This window comes from Ruditapes philippinarum, unplaced genomic scaffold (genome assembly GCF_026571515.1).
Source record: "Ruditapes philippinarum isolate M1 unplaced genomic scaffold, ASM2657151v2 ctg79_1_1_1_1, whole genome shotgun sequence".
Classification (NCBI taxonomy): domain Eukaryota; kingdom Metazoa; phylum Mollusca; class Bivalvia; order Venerida; family Veneridae; genus Ruditapes; species Ruditapes philippinarum.
The window spans coordinates 77,289-90,732 of record NW_026864538.1 but is presented as its reverse complement, the minus strand read 5'-3'; the positions used below and the strand labels follow the sequence as shown (position 1 = coordinate 90,732).

The 13,444-nt window shown below is 33.7% G+C and overlaps 1 protein-coding gene across 1 annotated transcript; it reads left to right on the top strand.

Moving 5' to 3' along the window:
• The first annotated feature begins 9,769 nt into the window (after nt 1–9,769).
• LOC132726013 (uncharacterized) lies at nt 9,770–12,406 on the top strand. Its single transcript, XM_060711257.1, has 2 exons — nt 9,770–10,163; nt 11,958–12,406. The coding sequence occupies exons 1-2, from the start codon at nt 9,797–9,799 to the stop codon at nt 12,374–12,376; spliced, it is 786 nt and encodes a 261-aa protein (XP_060567240.1). The 5' UTR covers nt 9,770–9,796; the 3' UTR covers nt 12,377–12,406.
• Nucleotides 12,407–13,444: the final 1,038 nt, after the last annotated feature.

The following is a 13,444-nucleotide window of genomic DNA, read 5'->3' as shown; positions in this document are numbered from 1 at the left end:
AGCAGGGGGTTGCCAGAAGAGGGATGTGCCCCCTTCTGTTTTGGGGGTTTGAAGGGGGCCGGAGTCCCCCTCATCGCCAAGAAAATTTTGGACTTGTGAGAGGCTGTAAATGACCCCAGATTGATCATAAGGTAACGTGTAACCAACGCTGAAAAGCATTTGACTCTATCTCAATCCATTGAGAAGTTGCAGCACTTTGAAAGCAATTTTGATGGAAAAAATCAACGCAAAATAGTGATTTTTGGCAATTTAGAGATGTCCCCTCGTTGCCATGGTAACAGAAAATTTAAGCCTGAGCATGTTGTTGCAAGGGCAATGGTCCAGTCAACATTTGTGCCAAGTTTGATTTGTGTTGAAGCAGTTTTTATAGTATTATAGCAATTTGAACTTGTTACGGGAGACTTTTCAATGAAAACAGCCATTTTTCACAAAATGCTCATGAAGTAATGGGTTAAATAAATGAGAATTCGTTTTTTTTTTGTATTTGTACATTGTTGCAAGACACTATGACTATAGTTTATGTCACGTGACAATAGTGTACAAGTATTTACTATTATCTATGAAGCAATCAGACGGCTATTGTCACGCGTATTAGTACCACTATAATCATCTAATCAGACTACAATGTACGAGGGGTTATCCAAATATTCGTGGACTTTTTAAATATCTCTTGAACTTCAACGTGTATTGTATTGAAAATGTATCAGCATACATTGTAGAATATTATCAACACATTTTGAAAGGAACAGTTAATTGTGCCAATAAATAATGATTTTATATTGCTTTTAAATAAGCACATACACGACACCCGGCGCACGGTAGAAAAGCGCAGTAAGTCATCGTATATTTCTTGCTAAAAAACTAAAAAATTAACGTAGAAAACCCGTTGAACATCGCATGTTTCTTCTATGGTGTCATTTAAGTAATTCTTTAAAATAATGGACATCATTTTCGTTTATTTTTGTTGATATTGCTAGAAACGCCAGACGCCATTATTATTTACAACGGGAATATGACAGACACGCGGTAATTAGAAAATCGCACGATCATAAACGATGATAGATTTTTGTTGCAATTTTGAAATTTTATTCTTTATTATAGTCTCATCTATACACATATATACATATAAAACATTTAAAACATTAAAATTGTATATAGCCATTCTCGAAAGAATTACAAGAGACTTGTTATAGCTAATACTAAGAGGGATAACTCCACAATCCATATTATAGAAATGTATAATATGATTGTAGATTTACCTCCCTTATTTATGTATATTCACATTCTCAACATTTACATCATATAAATCAATTGCAATAGGATGACATAATTGCACATTGTCATTATTAAAAAGTTATTTGAGACATTTAATTACTAAATTATAATAGACTTTTTACATTCTAAAAGTTTGATAACCTCTACTGACCTTGTCTTAAAAACTTCCATAAGAAATTATATTGTAAAATACTAAATATTGTAATAAAAGCACTATCAAGCAATATAAAAAATGGTTTTACAAAATCATTTGTCACTCATGTTAAGACAATGGATGAACTGTTCAGTAGTGATTATCAAAACATAGGGATAAAACTTATTTATGAATTAAAATATATCATATTCTATATTAAAATTTCTATGTGTTTAAAATTATATTAACTGTTCACTCCAGGCAGGAGGTGAGATACAGACATAACATCACATTCTTGTTTATGAATTAAGAAATGTTCTAAAGACTAACACTTATTTAACAAATAAAAATAGAATTGTCAGTGAAACAAATATACTAAACTGTCAGTATCTGTATGTATACACCATCTCCTACATAGAATGAGATGATATAACTTTGCTTTACACTATTTACGCTACTAATACTTATAATAAAAATGATATATGAGTAATCCTGAAATGTAGTCTGTTAAACTATTTATATAAATGATTGTTTCTGGCTTTTAAAATCAAAAAGCACGTTTTGGAACTTACTTTTAACATATGTTCATTTGAGAGTACAAAGTTTAATTTATCCTGATCACATAAATTGTTAAATGAGGCATCAATCTCAATAGCTTTATTAACAATATCATTTCTGAGACTCTGATACAATGGGCAATGAAATAAAACATGAACTTCATTTTCCACTGCAAGTTCACAAATCGGACATAGACGTTGTTCTTCTGGGATATTTTCATATCTCCCCGTTTCTAAACGGAGGGGGGCAACTCCACATCTAAACTTAGCTAATGCACACTTGTATTTACTAGACAAAGTTGAACATTCAACATACTTTTCAGTTTCATAAATAGATTTAAACTGCGTATAAGTCCTAAGTTTATTTCTGCCTCTACCAGAGGGACCCGTGACATTTTGAATACTGGTTCTCCAATCATGAATGAAAGTATCCATGGTACACTTACTTATCTTATCACAAAAATATTTGGAAGACATGTTAATACAATCGTTAGACAAATTCAATAAATTGTTTGACAATAGATGTTTCTTATACAGAAATTGCCAATTTTTGCAACTATTATTACTCTTACTGTCACAAAATCTAAAAATCTTGAAATTAATTCTCTCACTATCCATTGACTTTACTCTATGCCAGTGTTGAGACACAGATCTCCACTGTTTCACATGAGGGGGTTGCCAACCTAACTCACCATAAATGGCATTAATAGGGGTATATTTACCTAGCCCCAGAAAGAATCTCATTGCTCGACTCTGCACTGCATTTATGCAAGAATAGGATCTTGTTCCCCAAATAGATGCCCCATATGCAATAACAGGCCATACTGTACTATCGTAAAGTTTTGTGAATGCCTTATATGGCATGCCACCATAGGACTTGGACTTAGCTATAAGGAGACCAAGGGCTCTACCAGCACTCTGAGCAACAGATTTCACCATGATATTAAAATCAAGCATCTCGGTCAGTAACAGACCTAGGTAAGTGTAGTTGGCAACAACTTTCAGACTGTGGTCCCCACATGTGAAACTGTATGAAGTTCTGGGAACAGAAACAGGCCTAAAATGCATGATATTACTCTTCATAGGATTCACAATCATAGTATTCCTGTTACACCAATTATTTAACATATCTAACATAAACTGTAAATCTTCTGCGTTTTCAGCTATAAGTACAATATCGTCTGCATATAAAAGGATGCATAGTTTTTCCTTATCAATACAAATACCCTTTCCGGCTGCTTTTATAGATACTGCCAGATCATTTACGAATAAATTAAATAACAAGGGTGATAAAGAGCAGCCCTGTCTTAAGCCACATTTAACATCAAACCAATCTGTATAAAAACCGTTAACCCTAACACAAGATGTAACTTGACTATATAGAGATTTCATAGCATTCATCATTTTTCCATTAACACCAATTTCCGAATTCATCAATTTGTCCCATAAAATAGTCCTATTTATAAAATCATAGGCTTTTTTGAAATCAATAAATGCACAAAAAGTAGATTTTTTGGCCTTTTTTCTAGTATCAATAATATTAGTTAATGAAGATATATGATCAATTGTACTTCTACCCTTTCTGAACCCATTCTGTTCATCCACTAAAATATTATTTGATTCGGTCCATTTTGACAACCTTTCATTCAGGATTGAACAGTAGATTTTATACATAGCACATGACAAAGCAATTCCTCTATAGGACAATGGGTCTCGAATATCCACTGTACTAGATTTTGGAATGGGGCTGATAATAACTTTGCCCCACTCTGTAGGAATAGTACCAGTATTAAAACAAACATTATATAAAATATGTAAAAACGACATTGAACACTGGTTTTTCAAAATGTCTACTGGTATTGAGTCTATACCACATGATTTACCAGACTTTGCTTTGGTAACAGCCTTCTCTATTTCCAATATAGATATATTTTCATTCAAACTATCACAAGAGCGATTATTTTGACAACCATTATTAAGTACAGTAGTTTCAACACTGCATTGTCTACTAACAAACAAATTGCTAAAATCATTTTTCCATTTATCTAAAACTGTACTAATATTGTTGGTAATAGAACCATCTTCACAAATTACTTCTAATGGTATACCCTTTTTCTTTGATTGCCCAACACCTATCTTGCCTATGGTTTTCCAAAACTTCTGTTGATTATGTTCACAATCAAGAAGTAACTCATTCTGTAAAGAAACCCAATATGTTCTCTTACACTTTTGAACTTCTCGGTCAAAATCTTTTCTAGCAGATATGAAAACACCCTTTAAATGATTTTTAACAGGTCCAATAGAACCTTTCAACCATTTTCTTTCAGCTTCACATAGTTTGTTCCATAGGCGAGAAAGGTTGCTGTTCCACCAGGGTTTACTAACTCTTCTTTTCTTATTAGAGATACCTACATCAATTTTAATACATTTATAAGATAATTTGTCATACATCTCACTCTTTAAAATATTACAAAGGCTAGAATAAGCATCGTCAATATGACTCTGATTCTGTAAACTTTGTTCAAGTTTAAAAACTGTATCATGAAGTGAAGAAACTACATCATGAGTGTTCAAAAAAGTATCTGGTACATCTTTTAAATCAAACTTATCAAAACTAACAGCTTCACATACAGGTTCTGAATACTGAGTGTATAAATTTTCATTATAATTATCAAATTCAACAATCCAAGTTAAAATAGAGTGGTCTGGTATGGATACCGGTATAAGGCCAGTATTTACCTGAATGCTAGAAATAATTTCAGTGCTTCTAATAACTGTGAAATCTTTAAATTGGTTCAAACTATCATGTGCGACTATACAATAATCAACAACAGCACATCCTTTAGCAGATATTGATGTAAAATCATTCTTTATATAATTTCGACCATTCAATAAACACATGTTACTATCTATCAAGAAATCTAATAACTTGTCACCATAAGCGTTACAAGAAAAATCAACAATATTTCTATCTGGCAAATCGTCAACCCCAATAATAAAATCACAATTGTCTCCAATACGACTATTAAAATCTCCACAAATATATAATGGACAATCATTTTGATATACATATATACTAGATAATAGGGTATCATAAAAATTATTAACATCAATTTGTCTAGAAGAGTTATTAGGTGGCAGATAGCATACACATGTGTAAAATTTTAACCTTGAAAGTTTATCTGAAAATTTTAACCATAGTATGCCTTCAAAACTGCTATCAATAATTTCTATATCATAAAAATCCAACATTTCCTTTTTAATTAAAAATCCAACGCCCCCTGAGCCCGACCTTGCATTTATATGTAATGATTTACGATTATTACCAAACCAAACAAACCCTGGTAATTCAATAATATCATTATTACACAAATGAGTCTCAGCAATACCTAAAATGTCAACATTTAAAAACTGAACACATTCTCTTCTCAAAATAAAATTGTCACTGTCTTTAACGGTACTCCACCCATTTACATTCCAGAAACCAGAAGTCACCTATCTTCTTCCTCCACGTCCTTGCCCTCTATATCCTTGACCTTGACCCCTTTGACCTCCATGTCCTTGTCCTCTGTTGCTTTTCCCACGACCTTGCTGACCCCAGTTCCCCCGACCGCGATGACTAAAACCCGCGTTACCCTGTGAGGCACTATTCGAAGGTAATTGACTATTGCCTGCTTGATTGGTATTGTTGCTCTGAGTTTGTGTGCCTGTTTGATAGGTATTATTATTCCGAGTTTGTGACTCATCATAGCTAGAGAAATTTTGAAATGACACCTACAAAACATTTAATAAAAATCAGCAGACGAACAGAGAAAAGAAAATTTCACGATAAAGTGGCATAAAAAATTAAGTGATAGACATTACTTTGGGAAGCAGTAACCGTCATTGACTGCGTAACGTTGAAGCACAAGTTGTACGTTATTATTATGACGTTGACGTCAATAACTTTTTGGGGTGCGCCGCTGTCGCCGACATGTGTTTATGTAAAATTAAATATTGTTGAAATGTAAGAAGCTACTCGTGTTTATTTGTTATAAATTCTTCTAAATAGTGTAAGAATTTCAAATTAATATCTCAAATATATTTTACGCAACAAAGAAAGTCCACGAATTTTTGGATAACCCCTCGTATATAGAAAACTTGAGACGTCCCGACACCCCAAGACCTTTGTTAACCTTTCAAAAAGGTGAAAAGATTAGCATATGGACTGAAAAATATCGGAGTGGGTGAAATGCAACCAGTTTATGTTCGTTACATTTACTATTTAGAACACGGATAAACGGTTTGCAGTTTAGTGTTATATCCTTCACCCCTTCGATTTGTTGTATAATGTCAGTAGTGGGAAATGGATTGATTTTTTCATAACTTTTTTCTGATAAGACGGGGGATTAAACAGTTTGTGACTGCTTCTTGTTAAACTTGCATGTATCAATTTGTTACAATTAACCACGGACCTCACGCTTTCTAAGCGAGCGAGTAAACCCCTCGACCATGTTATAAGATAACACCTGAAGAAAACCCCATATTTCTAAATTAGGGTTTGTAACCATAAATTTTGTTCACGGTAAACATGTTGTTAAACACTGATGTAAATAATCATGGAGCTTAATATAAGCATGTATATCTATAAAGAATAACACAATATTAGACATCTTCGACCAATCGGGAACTATTTTTTCTTCCCCGAGAATGCTCGAAAATTAATGCGCCTGTCATTAGACAATCTTTACTCAGTGATCTCCCTTTAAATTTTTCGGCGTTAATGTACATATAAAGGGAAGTAACCGCTTCGAGGAGTTTGGACTACTTTTGTTTTTTTGCAAATAAGCACATCAGGGTCCGAAATTTCGCTAGCCCAAACAAATAAAAACGAGTTGCATGCATTTATAATATTGTATGTGCAAAAGGTTCTTGCCATAAGGAGCGTGTTTTTACAAGTTAGCAAATTCAACTACTTGAACGTTTTTAACAAATGCAAACCGCGCACTAGCCAAAAAGTTAAGGTGTTTGCCCCTCAACACTGGTATCTAGACTATGAGCCCTTCTATAGTCATGACCATGTTTCATCATATTAAACCAGTTCTCTTATATATTTTTCAAAACAGCTTTACCTTTATTATCAATAATAGTTTGTTTTTGTTACACTGTGACAAAGGAAAGGCCATACTGTATCTTCTTACATTTACTAGTGGAGAAGGGCTTTCGTTCATTACTTCTAGCAAGAACTGGCACCTCTGTAGAACCGCTAACCTTCTGCAACCTACCTGGATAACTTCCTCACATGAAGGAATCTAAAGTCTCGGCGGTGGGAGGCAAGTAATTTAAAGTCTTCGAGTATAACAATAATATGGAAGTCATATACAGGAGATAATTTATATTAACATTATCTGGTGTGGGTAAAACATTTTTCTGCAAGTGATTGTCACATGGTTGCAAAACTTCTTTATTAGTTTGCTAGTAAACAGTTAATTGTTTCAAACTGTAAGTGAATTGTCCAACCATAATACTGACATGTCTTAGTGATTGGCATCCTTCTTTACAAAGACAGAAAATAAAAGAAAATAAACACAAAAACAAACAAGTATTTAAACTCATTTTAATTCAATAAAGAAAACTGATATAAATAAAAAGTGTCTTACTTAACAAACAAAGTGACCATCAAAAACAAACGTAAAAATTCAGCTTAATACTACAGATTAAATCAACATCATTTAGATTAAAAACAAATCAAATCCTGATTCAACTTCTTAATTGTAGCTTGATACAGGACTCTTAATAAGTAATAAGAATAATGTTTTGATGCCTAAGGTGTTGTGATAGTCAGCAACAGCCACAAGTTATGTTCTATTCAGATAGTCTTGAGGAGACGTTGCATAACAAGAAAATGACACTGCAAAAGCGGTTTAGACAGATAATGACTTTACTATTCAATAAGTTTGACTATAAAATAACAAACAGCAGGCAGGGTGTTTTTATGTTATTTTTTCAAGTTTCAAAACTAGGAATATCAATGCTAGAGTTATGGTTATTTGTCAGTGACAAACAATTATGACCCTGAAGACACATACATTATTTAAGAGTTTGAAATGTATTCTTTCAGTTGTTGGAAAATAGAATATGCATGCAAAATCATAACTTAGAATTCAAAAATAATTCGGCAAAAACAATTCTGTCAGAATTATGGGTCAAATGACCTACAAATATAAGCACGCAATAATTGTGTGAAGTTTCAAATAAAACCCTTCAGAAGTAGTTTATATAAGGCAAATTAGATACAAAGCGAAGCACAATACCATAACCAATTGAGGGCACGGAAACTGGGTTAAATAGCCACACTATTCTTCGGTTTGTCAAACTAAGTTTGAGAATTGAAATCTGATGGTAAATTTTAATGGACTGATTTGTCCATAAAGGTTTAAAGCAACATACAGACAGGTGAGCAACAAAACTGAGACAAATATATGAACAACAAAGTTTCCCGTACTTTAAGAAAAAAATCCCTGACTTTTAAATCACTGACGAAGTAAAGATTTCCACAGAATGGAACCAAGTTACTTATAAAAAGCGGCCTCCACCTCCCCTACAGCCGTCCATTTCAACCAATACAATTAATTATAATACAAAATTTGCATATTCATGTAACATAAAACTGATATGCATGTACATATGTACAGAGTATTACTCAATGAAGACTTACATTCACTAAATCATATTTTAGTTAACAAGAGCCGCTGCAAGTGGGGGCCACGCTAGATATTAAAAAATAATAAAATATATATTTTTTTAATTTTGTTATATTGTTATAGACTTTAACAATATAACAAAAATAAAAAAATATATATTCTGTTTTAATTTGTTGATATTATATTACATGAATATCAAATCAAGATTAAGCATATTTTAGGTCAAATCAACGCGACTAGCACATTTGCATGCAAGTGACTTGGTAAGATTCATTTGCCGAGCGCGAATTTTCAAAATTTTCAGTCTTCATATGCTCGTCACGTGTCAGTCTAGAAGCCTGTCCATTGGTTTTTATTGAAAAGGACATCACTTGACCTTTTCGCACGATTTCAACGTGTGTACAGTTAATTGCGTGCACAAGCACCTGTTAATCCATTTAATTTCGGTTTGTATAGAACGCCATAGCTGCCTTATATGCACATTTCTATAGCGGTGATGTCCGTTTGATAAATGGTGCAGTGGTGATTTGAATAAAACGTTCCACACCCGTACTGTTTACTCTAATATATGTAAATTTACTTGTTTAATGTGGACCTTTACTCTATATATTTGTATAAATATAGTCTTCAACTCCTAGCATTAAATTACTATTTGTTTACATGTTTAGTTTTGATCGAAATACCGCATCCGTTCTGAGAATTCCGAGGTCCTTAGACTGTAGACAAAGGGCCGAACAGTTGCGGTTAGGCATAACTCCGCCTTAATGTAACTGAACGAGTTCAGTCGTTTTTCTTTAGCTTTGTTCAATTTATTATATGTTTTTTTATTTTATTTTATTCGTTTGAATTATTATTATATTTTGTACTTACACAAATTTCATTATTTACGATATTATGCTCTTGTTTGGGTTATGTTCTTCACTTTTATGCCGATATAATATTATGTTAAAAATGTGTCATTAATCTATACATGTTTAAGTTAATCATCCCTATCTGTTCTTATCTGGGACAAAGCTGGGACAAATAATAAAGGTTATTCTTTGTCTAAGCTCTTATCTATACCATCAGTGTCTTGCGTGATCGCACTATCAGCTAGTCTTGGTTTTTGTTTATAGTGAAATCACAATCAGCAGTTGCTTCAATCAACGATGAGAAATTTTGTTTTATATTTTTCGTTCTTTTTTCTATCACTGTGCACAGCCTTTCCTGATAACGAAAAGCCTCAAAATTGGGATTATATCATTCAGGAAATTTTAGAAGAAAACAAGGTTTTGAAAGAACGCCTTGATGTACTGCAAGATTGCTTCACAGTCCTAGAAGAGAAGTGTGCGTGCTCTGGAAAATCGACAAGGGGCGAAACAAATCCTGAATCAGAATATGAAGAGGAAAACAACATCGTTCAATTGCTTTCCTCAGACATTGAACACCCTAGTACGACAGACTTTACAGCTAATCTCACAAGTGGCATCACTACAGGAATATCAGTGGGACAAGGGCACGGGCATCTATTAAAACGTTTGTTGTTTTAATATTGGTAACGTTTTCAACTGATCATTTAAATTTGATGATTGTTCGTACTTTTAAAGAAATATCACATAGGTTGAAAATAATATATAATCACAAACTTTGATAATAAGATATATTTTACTGGTATATGAAAGTCATGTTATTATATAAATAACACATGGGTGTGTGGGTAACCCCGAGGAAAATACTGTCACACTCGACTACGCCTTGGGTAACAGTACTTTTATGAGGAATGATATTTTTACTGTTACTCACAAACCCATGTGTTATTTATTTTAATATTCCGAACAAAAACTGTGATAATCTGAAATTGTCAACTAAAATCTAACTGTAACAAAAATAAACCAAGTTTACTAATAACTGAACTGCCCTTACCTTTTAAGTTTTAAGTGAACTGTAGACCTACTTGAGAAGTTTTTTTTTCTTTGTTCTTTAAGCAAGTGATGATATCTAGCAGTCATAAACATACAATAAGCTGTGTTTTCTTTAGAAAACAAAACACTAACCCATTTATACGGTTATGATCTGTGAAATATTATCCTTCTGTATCCAGAATATTCTTCGCATGGTTTTTGACAAAGTGCATTTATACAATAACGGTTATATCTTATATCTGTCCACCATATCTGTAAATTTCACTGATTAAATTTGTTGAAAAATCCTTTGCTGCATGCTTTAATCGTCTGCATGTTCCAGTTTGATACATAATTATTCACATTTCAATTACTCCCGTTCAAAACGGATGTTTACTTTTTGACTATTCAACAAAAAGATATTTTTACTCGAAAAGCACTCTAGGGTGCAAAGAACTAAATATTATGGGTGTCATAGTTACTCTGGTGATGCCCGATCGTGGTGAACTTCGAAAATAAGAATGAATCGAGAAAAAATGGCGGCCATTTTATTTCATTTTATATAGAAAAAAGACCACGTGACCAGATTTTTAACTGTAATAAAGGAGTACTGTTACCTATGTAACAGTACAAAATTCTTAGTCTCGCCTTTTTTATCCCCCTTTTTTGTTGTCTCAAATAGTGAACAAATGCCTAATTTAGGACCCCAAGACTTGTTTTTGTTTGAGAAATGTTGTTTAAAAAAGTGACCACTTTTTCGGCGCCGCCCCTATGCAAAAGATACATCAGGATGTTGCCATAAGGGCGATGGGGGATGTGCCTCATTCTGTTTTGGGTGTTTGAATGGGGCAGCAGCCCCTCTCCCCCTCATCGCCAAGAACATTTTGGTCTTCTGAGAGGCTAAAAATGACCCCAGATCGATCATAAGGTAACGTGTAACAAACGCTGAAAAGCCTTTGACTCTACCTCAATCCATTGAGAAGTTGCAGCACTTTGAAATCAGTTTTGATAGGAAAAATCAACGTAAAACAGTGTATTTGGCAGTTTTCACATGTCCCCCCCCCCCCGTTGCCATGGTAATAGGAAATTTAAGACTGAGCATGTTGTTACAAAACAATGGTCCAGTGAACATTTGTGCCACGTTTGATTAGTATTGAAGCAGTTTTTATAGTTTTATAGCAATTTGAACTTTTAACGGGAGACTTTTCCATGAAAATAGCCATTTTTCACACTTTGCTGAATGCAGTTCTGGGTTAACAGTAAGAATAACTCCCAGAGGCCTATGGGAAATTAACATAACACAAAATAGAAGGGTAATAAAACAAAATGAAAAGAATAATATTTTACATATTACTATTCATGAAGAGTAAAGTTCTGATCCAATAAAGCCTCAACGCCGGTAAAAATGTTTTTTTCCCTTTTTTTCTAGGTATATCTGAAAGTGAAGTTGCTTTTCATGCGTATTTGAGTGGCAACCGCTGTTACAATCATCATGAGATATTCATTTTTGACAGAGCACCTGTTAATCTTGGAAACGGGTTCAATGTTAACGACGGAATCTTCGATGCCCCGGCCACAGGTATCTACGTACTTAGCTGGACAGTGGCTGCACCACATGGGTCATGGTCCTCGGCAGAACTGATCATTAATGGAGCAGTTCAAGGAGTTATCGAGTCAGACTCGGACTTGAATGGAAGTGGTTCTGGGGTTCATCCGGCCACTGGATTGGTTTTGGCTAACGTAAACGCAGGAAACCACATTTACATCCGCTATATCAAGGGGGCAGGCTGCACTGTTAGAAGCAATTCATATACTCGCACTTCCTTTACTGGCTGGTTGTTAATATAGATGAAAATGGTAAATAAATTTAGATGTAAGAAGAAACGTGTTCCATTATCTCCAGAATAATATATAGTACATTTGTAGTTTACTTTATCTTTTCTTAGGTAAATTCGATATTGGTTCAACGTACCCGTTTGGAGTTATTTGTGGTGTTTATATTGTATCACTGCCTTCAGTCACAGTCACTTTAAAATTATTAATTTTCGCCTATGCATATATAGACTCTTAAAAATAAACAGCTAAATGTGAATAATAGCGAGTTCAATAATAAAAGCGGAAGTTCTGCGTGGTACGCTAGTGAGTTCTACCAGACTAACTTAAAGGGCACGGGGTCAAAGGTCAATGTCATCAGGGTTTGAAAGCCCACCGAGGACATTGTGTTCAGTTAAATGTAGCGCTTATTCTTTAATTAATGGACATTGACACATATACTTTACAAATCAGATTTAAGAGATATTGTTGCAAACAACAACAACAACAACAACATCAACAACAACCCCCCCCACCCCCCCCCACCCAAACAAAAAACAACAAAAAAAAAAAAACACAAAAAACACGCATACATTTTAGGCAATTGATAAAATCACAATCACAATTCAACACTTTTCGTTGTTAATCGATAGTTTGTCTGTAATTATAACAAATGTGTGTGTCTGTATATCAATAACAAGTGAGATACATGTATATACATAAGTGGATTTTTTTGCCCTCTTAACCACAGTCTTTCCTGAAACTTAGACAGACACTACACTTAACAACTTTTCTAACCCTACCATGCAGTAGCATTTTCGCAATAACTTTAAAACTACTGAAAGGAACTGAAATGCAGAAACTGTCAAACCAACAAAGAACGATTAGTTTGATTAAAGGTGTTGCGAGTTACAATGTTGTAAGTGTTCGTTTACTTAAATTTTGCCAGTCCTTATAATTTCGTTTTCAATAACACTTTTTTAAAAAAGAAATTAGATGTAACTTAGGCCATTTTCAGAAGCTTGAAAATTTTGTTAATTTTAGGTTGCAAGAATGCTGAACGTGCACCACGCATCAGTAATACGTCTGCTTCGTTAATACGAC

Coding starts and splice junctions, on each gene's coding strand:
- LOC132726013 (XM_060711257.1), top strand. CDS start 9,797: ATGAGAAATTTTGTTTTATATTTTTCGTTCTTTTTTCTATCACTGTGC. Junction 10,164..11,957: donor GCACGGGCATCTATTAAAAC/GTTTGTTGTTTT, acceptor CTTTTTTTCTAG/GTATATCTGAAAGTGAAGTT.